The sequence below is a fragment of the Stegodyphus dumicola genome, chromosome 12 (genome assembly GCF_044657685.1).
Source record: "Stegodyphus dumicola isolate Sdum_Otavi_A_Nest chromosome 12, ASM4465768v1".
NCBI lineage: Eukaryota > Metazoa > Arthropoda > Arachnida > Araneae > Eresidae > Stegodyphus > Stegodyphus dumicola.
Genome location: NC_140779.1, coordinates 75892238 through 75905207, shown reverse-complemented (window position 1 = coordinate 75905207; position 12970 = coordinate 75892238). Strand labels below are relative to the sequence as shown.

At 33.1% G+C, this 12970-nt stretch overlaps 1 protein-coding gene across 2 annotated transcripts in view; it reads right to left on the bottom strand.

Moving 5' to 3' along the window:
• LOC118190178 (uncharacterized) overlaps positions 1 to 12970 on the bottom strand; it is a 163356-nt gene that overhangs the window by 107274 nt on the left and 43112 nt on the right. For both annotated transcript variants that reach the window (XM_085806594.1, XM_085806595.1), the window contains exons 7-8: positions 11297 to 11425; positions 10882 to 11085 (exon numbers count right to left, since the gene is read on the bottom strand). In XM_085806594.1, coding sequence (XP_085662720.1) covers positions 10882 to 11085; positions 11297 to 11425 — 333 coding nt within the window. The remainder of the gene's footprint in view (positions 1 to 10881; positions 11086 to 11296; positions 11426 to 12970) is intronic.

Below are 12970 nucleotides of genomic sequence, written 5' to 3'. Positions count from 1 at the left end.
TCCTCCAAGACTGAAAACAATTACTATTTTCAATTTACCATCAAATGAAAATGAAGTTGCTATATTCTTCCAAGACAGGGATATTTTATCCTCCACTCCAATTTGCAAAAGCAGGCGTGTAATGAATCTATATACCACCATGAAAGCCATATGGAGAAGTAATGAAGAAAACTGGGTAAAAGAAAGGTCTTTGCATTGGTAATGAACGGCTGTACGACGCTATTGGATTCATACAGTATCAATAGATTTGTATGGCTCACCAATATATTGTCTGCATTCATGTTACAGCACTATAAAGGCCATGTTAACTATTTAATACCTTATTAAATGCTGCCAATTTATGACCATCTGAAAAATAAATTACAACACTTTTTAAGTAGAATTTTTGGAAATATAGTGTTTCTTTTTTTTCATTTTTATTATAACCTGCTTATATAAGTGCTGTTTTTCCCTCCTAAACTTGGAGACATTTTCTTCCCATGGTGCTTTGGTTATCAGAAAAACCAACAAGTATCATTATCACAAAAAACTTTTATCAAAATTTTATTTAAAAAATAAATAAAAATTGAGAACAATTATATAAGCTCTAGATTCCCCCTCTTAAACTGGTGACATTTTCTTTCATAGTTTCATAGTTTATCAGAAAAATCAACAAATATCATTATCACAAAAAACTAAAAATTTTATATAAACAATACATAAAAATAGAGAATATTTCAAATTCAATATATCACTTTTTCATTATGATGTCTTCGCATATAATGGGTTAAATAAAGACAAACCAAATGATTTTCTATCAATGTACATAAATAAAAAGAGAAATTGGTACCTGAGCAATAGGTAATATAAAATTATTTCAAAAGGTTACTAGCAAGAAATTTTACAAATCACTAAATATATATTTTACAGTCATTTCTCAATTAACTAGGAGGGAATAGTGCTTAACCATGTTCTGTCCAAAAATATTTTTTGCTTCTTGTCGAAGGATGGAAAAATTACTAAACCAAGCAATAAGCATAAAATATACCCAGAAACAAAATGCATGAGAAAACAGGAGTGACAGCAAATGATGTCTGCAAAATGAACTGCCAAAGATCAAAGCACATGACATTTTTTTTTTTTTTTTTTCTTTGGACTTTGCCTATGAGGGAATATTCTTCTCATTTTGCGATTTTGCGTCGAATAATTCTGAATGTCTGTTTCAGTTTTCAAACTGTTGCCACCAAATAATATCGCCCTGCATTATATTTGAAGAAATTAAATAATGAAGAAGCTGCATCAATGCATCTATGTTTCTCGCATTGTGATACAACAACGGTACCTAGAGCCATCCAATTTTGAATAACATAATCCTATTGCGAATATGGGCATCTGGAAGCCCAAATTTACAATTTATACTTTGTTTCATTATTGATTTCATATTTTGTAAAACTTTAATGGATTTTTGATTAAAAAACTCAAGGATTTCAAAGCGAGCAACGGCAACATTGTACAGAAAAAACATTTTTATCTCCAGCACATGAGACTGTGTATCGGAAATTCTAAAGATATGCTCAATTTAAAATTATTTTGCGATGTTGCTCTTGAGTAGAATTTTATGGTTTAAGTGCGAAGAACGTGATATTTAATGAAGAAAGGTAGCACACATAAAATCTGAAATCTTTCAGTTTTTTTTCTTTTTTTACATGATACATACGAGTTTAAACTTGATAACAGTGTACAGTGTTTCAATATTCTTATAAATAATGTTCTTTAATGCCATTTATAGCTTAGTTTCTTCATTTCTAATAATCTTCTGATCTTCCATTATTTACATTGTGTTCTTTCTGTCTTAAGTTTAATTTAAATTATGCACCCAAAAGAACGTAATCTTCAGATTAAAATACTTGAAAATACAAGTGAATTGTCAAAAGCATTTTTCTGTTAATAGGTTATTACTATTATATTTCAATTGCCTCAGATTAATTATCATTTTGAATTAGCCATACAGGTTATGCCCATATCATTATGGTAAATAAGCAGTTGACTATACCTTTAGATAAACATAACCATATTTACATAACTAAGAAAACTTTACAATAAGCAATCCTTGTTCATGATTTAACGTCAATTTAATTTGCTAAAGTAATTTTATTTCTATTTTGATAACGTTAGTAAGCTAATGATTTTTACATTATTAGAAGCTCCAAATATATTGTTGCGTTTTTCTCTTCTGACACCAGTTGTTGCGTTATTTTCTTCCTTCACGTTTGTACGGGCTTTGTGTGGATTTGGAGTGAATAACGACGACACTTGATGAAGTATCGAAACACACTTTATTTGCCAGTATTGTCAGGACAGTTCCAAAACACGTTTTACAGTCGTCGATGAACTACTATAAACACGCTGACATGATCAGCAACACAGCTTTCCGGTTATCAGGCTATCATGGCGGAGACAGCTTCACTCCAAGGCACCAGAGTACAGCTTCCGACTATGCTCGGTCGTTCTCGAAACTCCACGTACTCTCGAGACTCTCCACACTACAACTCACGATGCACTCGACGACACACAGAACACGGCTCCCGATTCTTTGGTTCAGTCATTCCCGGAGCTCAACACGCTCTCTCGACGATGCACTAACAGACTCCTTCGGTGAACTCGACAAGCCACTCGGCACTCGCTGCCTGGCTGTCAACTCGATCGACTCCGCAGGGATTGACTCGCTAGACAAGAGACCAACTCGATACTATCTTGCACTCTATGCGAGACAAACACTCTATCAGTTCGCTAGGCGAGACATTCACTCTTGCACTCTGTGCGAGGCACACACACTAACTGACTGCAAACCAGCAGGGTTTATATAGCTTTCAGCTTGTGTTCGAGAACATTCTGGGCTAAACTGGTAAGAATTCGTTCCAGAAGGTTCTCCGTCCATCCATGGCATATCTCACCCATTTTGTCGCCAAATATCACCAAATGGGCGATTTCTTGCCAAATGTGGCAATCCTGCCTTCTTTTGCCATTTTATGGCAACCCTAAACATGCTTCGCGGGGAAGTCATCTTACCACGCCTGTACATTTCATAACAACATTTATAGCTTATGCACAAATAAAATCTAAATACTGACAAATTAATACAGTAAAAATTTCTTAAAATCATTTCATTAATATTTCAGAAATTTATAACGACTTATACCGGTGATTTCCATGCTTTGTAACTTGCACTAATGGTACCTTTGTATTTTCATTGGCCACAACAAGCAAACATACACTCTCATATCCAAAATTATTTTAACATGCATGAAATCATGAATTTCTCAAAAACAGTGCAGTACAATACAAAGTCGAATATACGGATCTTCTGATGATTATGGATCTTTTTTTCTTATTTTTTAGAAATTTTTTGCGAAAAGACGAATTTGATTTCAAGATTAGCATATGTATAATGCTACATACTTGCGCTGTACATATTTTTTTCATAATGAGAGCAAGCACAGTAGATATTTCTTTTCATAATAAGGCAAGTGGAGGGCCCTGATTCTTTCGTTTCAGTACTAAACAGAACATCTCTATGTTAAAGATACAATCATTTATTAGTTTAAATCTGAATAATCAATAATTTGGCTCATTAGTTGCCTTACTAAACCAGCGCATGAATTCCAAACCAAAACATTTTTTCAAAGTTTCTCCCTGATTTTATGGCTAATGAGTATCATGTAACCCTTATGCCAACCTGTTATGACCACCCTTCATCTGTAACATTGGGCTTCCCCAGGAACAAAACCATTGCATGTGAGCGGCTGATATTAGGAGTATATAAAGCGGCTATGTATTGTCTTTCCAAGCATAGCGCAATTAGCGACATAATGGGAAAATCAGCTGATTTATCAGATTTTGATTCAAGTCAAGTCATTATGGATTGGCAACTGGGCGACCGACTGATATCAGAAACAGCGCCTTTAGTGCACTGTTCACATGCAGTTGTTGTGAGCACATATCAAAAGTGATGTACGGATGATGAAACAACGTGGAGATTGCTACGCATTGTTCGTAGTGACCGAAGAACTACAACAATCGAAATCACAACCAGCTACAACAGTGTGACCCAGACAGTGCTTCTCAACGTGCTGTGCAGCATACATTGCTGCATCTGGGCCTATGCAACTGCAGGCCAAAGCATGTCCAGCTGTGTCTGCAATGGGCCAAGAAACATCAGAATTGGACATTAGAAGAATGGAAGAAAGTTGAAGAATCAACTTTTCTGGTCTATCACATTGATGAGCATGTGCTAATACATCAATTTTCAAATGAAACTCTCACTCCCAGATACACAGTCGCATGGAGATAACCTTGTTGGAGAGGGTATTATGGTGTGGGCAATATTTTCATGGAGCACATTAGGACCCATATTTTCCATAGAACAATACTCGACATCTGTGCACTACATGAACATTGTTGCAGACCAGGTTCACCCATTCATGGCAACTGTATTCCCGGTGGGGAAAGGTGTTTATCAACAGGATAATGCACCATGTCATAAGGGTCGCATCATCAGGAAGTTGTTCGAGGAATATTCCAATGACTTTTAAGTCAAATCTTGGCCTTCAAATTCCCCTGACATTAATCCAATAAAGCATTTTTGGTCCCACCTGGAAAACGAAATTCATGCTGTCACGTTACCCCCCTTGTAACATGCAAGAATTGCAGTACCAGTTGGTGAGCACTTAATACCTGATGCCTCAGATCAGCACCCTGTACAGTCAATGCTACACCAGGTGCCGGTAGTTTTGAGGGCTAAAAGTGGTCCTAGTTGTTATTAACAGGGTGATCATAATGTAATGGCCCTTTGGTGTAAATATCAGTAACTGAATTCTAAACGGCATGGTAACCTTTTATGTTCACATTATGCTTGGTGATGTTTACAGACATAGGCTAACTGTGCTGACAAAAAAATTTAACAGAAATCTCAACAAACAGATTTTGCAAATAGTACTCTTAGGTCATTTAGTGCTGTTTGAATTAAAAATAACTGATTTGTCGCTCCAATAAGCCTTATTGGTACTTTTCCGTCATGCAGCTATCACATTTTTTGGCACCTGATAATCTATTGACCACCACCTTCCATGAGGTGTGTGTGTGTGTATGCCAACTATAAACAATTCTTTTAACTAGAAACTGTTTACAGTTAAAAAGCCAACCAAAATGCATGGCAGGTATAAAATGGAAAATTATTCCCTTAAGTATATGTGTCAATGTATTTCATCAGATAAGCTTTAAACATATGCAGGAAATGGATATAAGTATAATAAAACTAATATAATTCAGGGTTAATTTCTGCAGTGTGCGATACAAGCAAGGCAAACTTTAGTGAAACAGTCCCTCTTTTGTTGCACAGACAGTGAATCGAATAGCCTTAGGTTTCTGGTATAGAGCCTTTAGTCGTTTAAACTTTTATATACAGATTGCCATGATAAAGTACACAGTTTGGCATTATTTGGGAGATAAGTAAAGATAAATTTAGACAAGAGTATATATATTTCCTATCATATACAGGCTGTTCCGGAATTCGACTCAAATTTCAGAGGGGGGTGATAGTAGGCATCAAGAGGATGAAAAATTGTTACAGAACATGGGGTCGCAAACCATGTTTAGTGGAAGAAAATTGAAGAAATAGTTATGAAGGGTATGATATGGAATGAAACAAAAAAGGACAATAACAAGTATGACGTAAAGCAGGATTACAATGTGTCATATTTTATTGTCAGAAAGGAAATGACTAGGAAGTTTTATTGAAATTATTCAATGTTGTGGCCACAAAGGTCACTGCATAGCATACATCAGCAGACAAAAGATTGACGGACATGTTCATATATACCAGGTGTGCTGGCAATGTCTATTGAAGTGACAATGATCTGTGCTGTCAGATCATCCACAGGCATCTGATAAACAGATTTCCTCAAGTTGATTATGGTACGGAGAGCACGGCAGCGTAGCTACATGTCCACTGCATCCAATCCACATCTCCAGATATGTAGCATCGAGGTGGATATGCACCGCAGTCCCAAAATGTACTGGTGAACCATCATGCATAAGCCACATGTGCTAGTGCACAATACATCAAATCTAGGAGGACGTGTTGTAGGAAAACAATGTAATTTGTGCCATTTAAGTGTTCGGGCAGAAGGTATAAACCTGCAAGACCTCTGAGAATGTCTGCCCAGTTGTTAATACCGAACTTGTGTTGCATTTTCAACAAGTCAGTGCTGTAGGGACTTTTAGACGACAATATACGAGAATAGCGCGTGTTGACTATCCCTTCTCTTGTAAAGCAAGCTTCATCTATGAATATAACAGTAGTGGAAAACTTTGAATCATTCTGTGTGCCATCCAGCATACGAACTCTATCCATAGGGTGTAATTGGCATCACCTAGAAGTTGGACTTTCTGCATGTGGGTGCAAGTTTTCTGCACACAGAAATTTCCCCCATGATTTTATGCTGAATACCCAGTTCAACTGCAACCCATCTTGTACTGCTCAATAGCGAAACAGCAAACTTTTAGAATACTCACTTTCCTATTTCAGGTGTGACCACACTGGGTTCTTACCCAGCATTACGCCTCGTTATTTGGAAGGATCCTGCCTTCCATAGCCATCAATTGATGCTCACGAAGTGGTATGGGTGCAGACAATGTCTCCTCAAATAATGCTGTTGGTACATCCTCTGTGCTAGTGTCCAGTGTCAAATGCTCGGCATAAATCGGATGCATATCTGCATATTCCTCATTTGTGTAATCTGACATGTTATTTCCAAATGAAGTTTAACACCCAAGTATTTCCCAATACTCACTAATGAATACTTGCTTGCTGCTATTATTTTATCCACATGCTTTGAAATTTGCATGTGGAAAGTTTTCTTCTTCTCAACTGCAGTCCTTCTAATCCTTGTATCTGTTGGGCCACTCTGTTCTTCAGGCTCAGTGTTTTCTCAACATCTATCTTTGTAAATTTCCACGACTAAACGTAGCTCACAAACCCTCTTGATGCCTACTACCAACCCTTTAGAATTTTTCAGCTGAATTTGGGAACACCCTACATAATCATAGTTGTCTTCTGTTAGCTAGATACTTTTAAATAATACTTTAAAATTTTAATACTGACATAAAAAGTTGATTATGCCATTATCAATAATTGTGCCTAACTTAAGAAACTATTATTTAAAAAGTTACAATCTTGTTGCCAAAATTATTGAACTTTAGCATCTGAAGAAATGTAGATAAGATCCACTGACACTATATATCGTGCGATGAATAATTGGTCTTTTTGAAGAAAATGAATTGTTGAATTAGCCAAACATTTTTTATAAGAATAAATGTAAGAATAAAAACAATGCTAATACCATTGTAGCATGACATGAAGAATAGCACTAGTTTTTCCACAGCATATGCTGTTTCAGAATATATTAATATACCTAGCTCGGTGGTCTCAAACTCAAATTGCATATTGCATGCAGGCTGAATGCACAATCTAAAAACAGCTGATGCGGTAGAATTTTTTTCAAATAAAATGGAAAATTTTATTAACAAAAAAAAGAAATTTTTTTTTTAATTTCACTTACTGTATATTTATTAAAACATACTTTAACAATAGGATTGTAAATGGGGGAAAAAGTATTAAGTACAAAAAAAAGTTTAGTTCCAAGACTTTTTTTGTTGGTTAAATTTTTTAATTCAAATATACTAAAAGTAAATATTTTCTTACACTGATATCTCTTTCAAATAACTCTAACATGTTTAACTAATCATTAAATAGCTTATTGTAATTTAAACTATAAATACAAAAATTATGCAAACTTTCTTAATTTTCAGAGAAAATTTAGAAAGTTTTCTCTTATAATTTGTTTATTAGATTTTTACTTTTTCTAAATTTTCTTTTAAAATTCAGGATGTGGGACTAACTTTGAGAATAAATAGTAAGAATTTAATCTCTTAATAAATTTTTCTTCAAGGCATAACTAAAATTGCATGTTTGTACATAAATAATAACTATTTGTAATAAATAAATGATAATTTAGTATCTAACTCTTATTTATTTAGAGATTTTTATTGGAGGCATACATAAAATTACATATGTATGAATGTAAATAATTATAAATTTCTTTATTCTTACAACAGTTCTACACTTGATGATATTTTGATTTGACTGATAAAGTTTTAAGCCTTGGAGAGGAAATTACTGGAAGCTATCTTCATCACAGATTGCAAATGCTAATCAATTAAGCAGGTTCTTTTCTCATTAATTTTCAACTGTGGAAAAAAAAGCTATTCAGACACAAATGTATTCCCAAACAAAGCAATAATTCTCAGTGTGAAAACCTGAAACTAAGCCTATTTAATTCTTGACAAGTGCAAATAAAAATTAATAAAATCTGTGTCTACAAATTCAACAAGATATATATCTCACTGCAACACTGTAAATTAATTAGATCCATTAATAGATTTTCTTTTGCATTATTCATTTTCAGAAGAAATTAAAATATAGGCCACATGAAATTGCTTCAAAGGCTTCCAGTTTGAGACCATTGCCTTAGCTCAGGGGTCGCCAAACTTTTTTGATCATCGCCCCCTATATAATTTTTCGAAATCTCCATAGACCCCCACAAAGGTAATTTTCAGGTAATTAAAATAAAACTATATATTAGTCTAAACATTTAATAAATCAGAAACAGTAAGTAAATTAGCTACAGATTTTTTACTTCTTAATGAGATGAGTGTGCCTGGTGTTTCTTGGCAAGGTTCGCTATATTGAGTTCGAAATTAGTCAATTTTAACCGTAAATCCCCTCGAAGCTCCACATTTAATTTATTTCTGTTTTTAGTTAAAATTGAATTAATGTGACTGAAACCGGCTTCAACCATATACGAACTTGGAAACACCAGCATAAATGGCTGAGCTATTTCGTAACGTTTCACATATTTTTGCTTTATATTTATATCAGTCCAAAATTTACGTATTGTCAAATTTTTAATAAGCGTTTTTGCTTCAAGATCGGACAATAGTTCAGCAAGCTCATCTTGTATGTTGATGTCGACGTTATCAATTTGCGCCAAAAATGGCGCAATAATCCAATCAGGGATGTCGATGTTTTCCAAATCAACAAAGCGCAGTTTAAAATCGTCGCTTAATTTTTGAAGATGATTTGTATATATTTCCAAGCCTTCTTTTATTTTTAATTGTTGCAGATTTGAAAAATCGCTCTTCTGGCTACATACTATGAGTCGTGCAAATTACAAACTGGTCACAAGGTCAAGTTGTGACGTCACAGTATACATACGAAAACCCATAAGGAAAAAAGGGGCAGATTGTTTTCTGATTTATTATTTTATTTTCTATAAAGAATATAATATTAAGTCAATTATAAAAATATTTTAAATTTTTACGTATGCAGTTAGATATGTGTGATTTGCGTATTAAGAACTGTTTTTCAAGTCCCAATAGACCCCCATTCGACCCCTACTCTTGTTAAATAGAGACCACTTTGGCGACCCCTGCCTTAGCTATTTGTCTGAAAATTTTTAAAGAACATTTAGAACTTCTATCCATTCAAAATAATTCACACGTAGAATGCATACTGATTCTGAAAACTACCTCACATTTGCTTTAATGTTTATTTTTTTGACAGAAGTGGGTAGTATGTGGCCAAATATAAGATATAAAAAAGTAATCTTTGAATTCCAGTAAGCAAGCTATAATGGCGATTTGGAAGTATTTATGCCTCCCCCTTAACCCTCTGAGTGGCGCAGGATTTTAGATCCGTCATGAAGACCGGTTTTTAAACAGCATTTATTAAATGAGTATGTATAAATACTTATTTTAGTCTGTATTTTCACAAACTTACATTCATTAAGATGATATTTACATTATTAAAAAAAGTAAGAAGCAAAACATCTTAACTTATAAGCTATTATATGCCAAGTAACAAAACTTCTGATGACCAAAGCCAGTAATAACACTCAGAGGGTTAAATTCATCACTGTGTTAAGGATGAGTATTTTATTATACAATGGGAGCAATGGACTAAGAACCAACAATAGTCAGTTTCAGTTCTTAACAAATATAGCTTGAAAATTATTATATTTCTCTCAAGACTGGTAACTGCAATTTGTATGATGAGCATAAATCATACAAACTGCAATTACCAGTTCATCTCAGCATAGTGGTGAGCTTTTTGTTATAAAGCAGGACCAACATATTTCTTTGTAAGTGCAACTTGACATGTTGTATGGGGTGAACTCTTTTATAAAACAGGGTCAATGGACTCAGAATCCAACAACAATTGGCTCGGTTACTCAAATAGCAAAATGTAGGCTTCATTTGTTAAGAGATAATTAAGAATTTAACAAAACAAAGTTTGCCATTGTCACCCATTAAATCAAGGGTTCTCAACCAAGGAGCTTTAGGGCACTAATGCAGTCAGCCTTTTATTTACCTGTTAAGAATTTAGTTTTAATTGACGAATTTTTTTTAAAAAAAAAAATTTCTTATTCAAATTTTAATATTTATCAACATTTATAAACTGAACAAGAAAAATAATCTAAATTTAAATAAATGTCACATAATTTTTGGATTTTGGAAGGGAGCACAGGGAAGGAATGATCATCTAGCAATGGAGAAAGGTGTGCAAGCAGCAAAAAAGTTTGAAAACCACTGCATTAAAACATATTAAATTATTTAAATTTTTTAATAAAATATCTACCAGCCATGTGCGTAAATTCTAATAATCTTCGTTAATTAAAAAGTGCATATTCTGCTACCAAAATAATAATAATAGCATGAATCACAACACAGTTAATTCATCTGCACATACTACGAATTAGATCCTATCTGTATCAAATTACTTACTTCAGAAGGTAATCCAGTTGAATCATCAATGTTTGTCTCATTGTTTATAGAAGAATCTTCAGAAGTACCATTTGTTACATCATTGTCTGGCGCAGTTGGACTCTCTGACTCAACTTCCATGGGACTATTGCGTATTTCTTCACTTTCGTTGTCAGTTTGTGAAGATGAATCCACTACAACTCCGTTATTAGAACTAGTCCCATCCTGCATTTTAAAAGATTAAATGAATAATTATTAGTATATTCAAATACATTAATTCCATATGCAAAATAACCAACATTTTAGAAAACCTTTTTCTTTATTATAATTTATATTTCAAACAGAAAATAGTCATAAGAATAAAGAATAAATACTAATAAAGAGATGAATAAAGAATAACATAATAATTTAAGGCAAATAAAGAATTAAATTCTACCTCTAAAGATTCAAGCAGGCGATTAGCTCTCAAAAGCATTGTCTGGACTCGATTCATTCGAAGTTGAGCTTCACTTTGCAATGGCACTTGTCCCAAGTTTATATGAACATCAACAGAAGAACCATCCTCCTAAAACAGGAAATTTTTAGAACTGCATTTTTTGGGGGGAGGGGGGTTAGAACTGTTTAATTTACACTAAGTTTTAAAAAGCTATAAGATAACTACAAATGCTTAAAAACTACTCCAGAAAAAGCTTAGCCACGAGAATTAAAAATTTTCAGATTTTAAACTCTTACTTGTTTCAAGCAACAACTGCCAACTACATAAATCGTATGAAAAAATTTTAAGTTTAAAAAAAGTAATACTCAATAAATAGTAATTACTCAATAAAAGAGTTTTAAAGCATGTGTTGCTGCTTTAGAAACATATATTTTCATAAAAGAATAAAAACTATTACTGCATAGCAACAAAATTTCAGATTATAATTCAAAGAACATGAAAGGATAATTATCATAAATGCAAGAAGCTTTAATTCTAATTAAAAATTTAATAACTTAAGATTCTTCAATTAAATGGCATTTGCAAAATGAAAATTAATAAATTCTTCCTACGAATGCCAATCTTATATCTTATAGTTTTGTTCATTTGTTTAATTGAATGAACGGAATGAGGAACACATGAATGGAAATGAGGTTATCTGGTGATAATTAATGTCTAACAAAAGCAAGAGAAAAAAATGGATGAATGAAAATAACAACAAAAGATCAGCAAATACTACCATAACATCTTTAAAATGTATACCAATTCTGAAAACCCATACCATATTCTGAAAGCACAGTATGTGTTAAAATTGAAAGTATCTAAGAGTCAGTATTTTGATGAATTTTGGGGAACATTAAGAGAGAAGCCACAGGTCACAAGATTGAAAACACACATGAAGTAAACTTGAATACTGTTTAAGAATCAGTTATTGATAGCTAATAAGAATCAAGATTCTGATATCAATTCAAAACAACATGATGAATAATGTATATCCTGATGTTAGATAACTACATTTATTAAATGTATTTCAGCAATTCAAATTTACATAATTTAAAAAAATCAGAATTTATAATAATAATTAAAATAGATTTTGCCTAAGGTAAAAGAAAGCTAATGTTGGAATCCTCCAACAACAAACTAGATTTCCTATTTTATGTACACTCCACCGATATGGGAAGAATGTTTTGAAAAGGCTTAAAACAAAATTGGAAATTATGGTAGTTTTCCGATTTGTCGGCGCAATTCTCGCCAAACAGACTTCATAATCGACAACCCACAGTATACACATAAAAAAATGCTGACAAATGTTAGTTCTAAGAATTTTTTATTTATAAGGTATAAACATTTTAAAAAACACAACAAATAAAGACAATAAATCTGTAAAAAGATATTAATTAAGAATTTACTATACTTTTACGGTACAACATCCTGATTCGCCAGTTCATATCATGTGACCCCAAGTGATCTCATCTCATGTAAACTACGCTACAAAAATCTAATTCTCTCAGTAATTCTCTACATTAATTTCAAGTTAAATCTTAATTTGCAAGAATTAATTCAATTCATATGAATAGCTTACTCAGAAATTATGTAAAACCTCAGTGCTTTACTTTGCTAGTTGCATTCTCATTA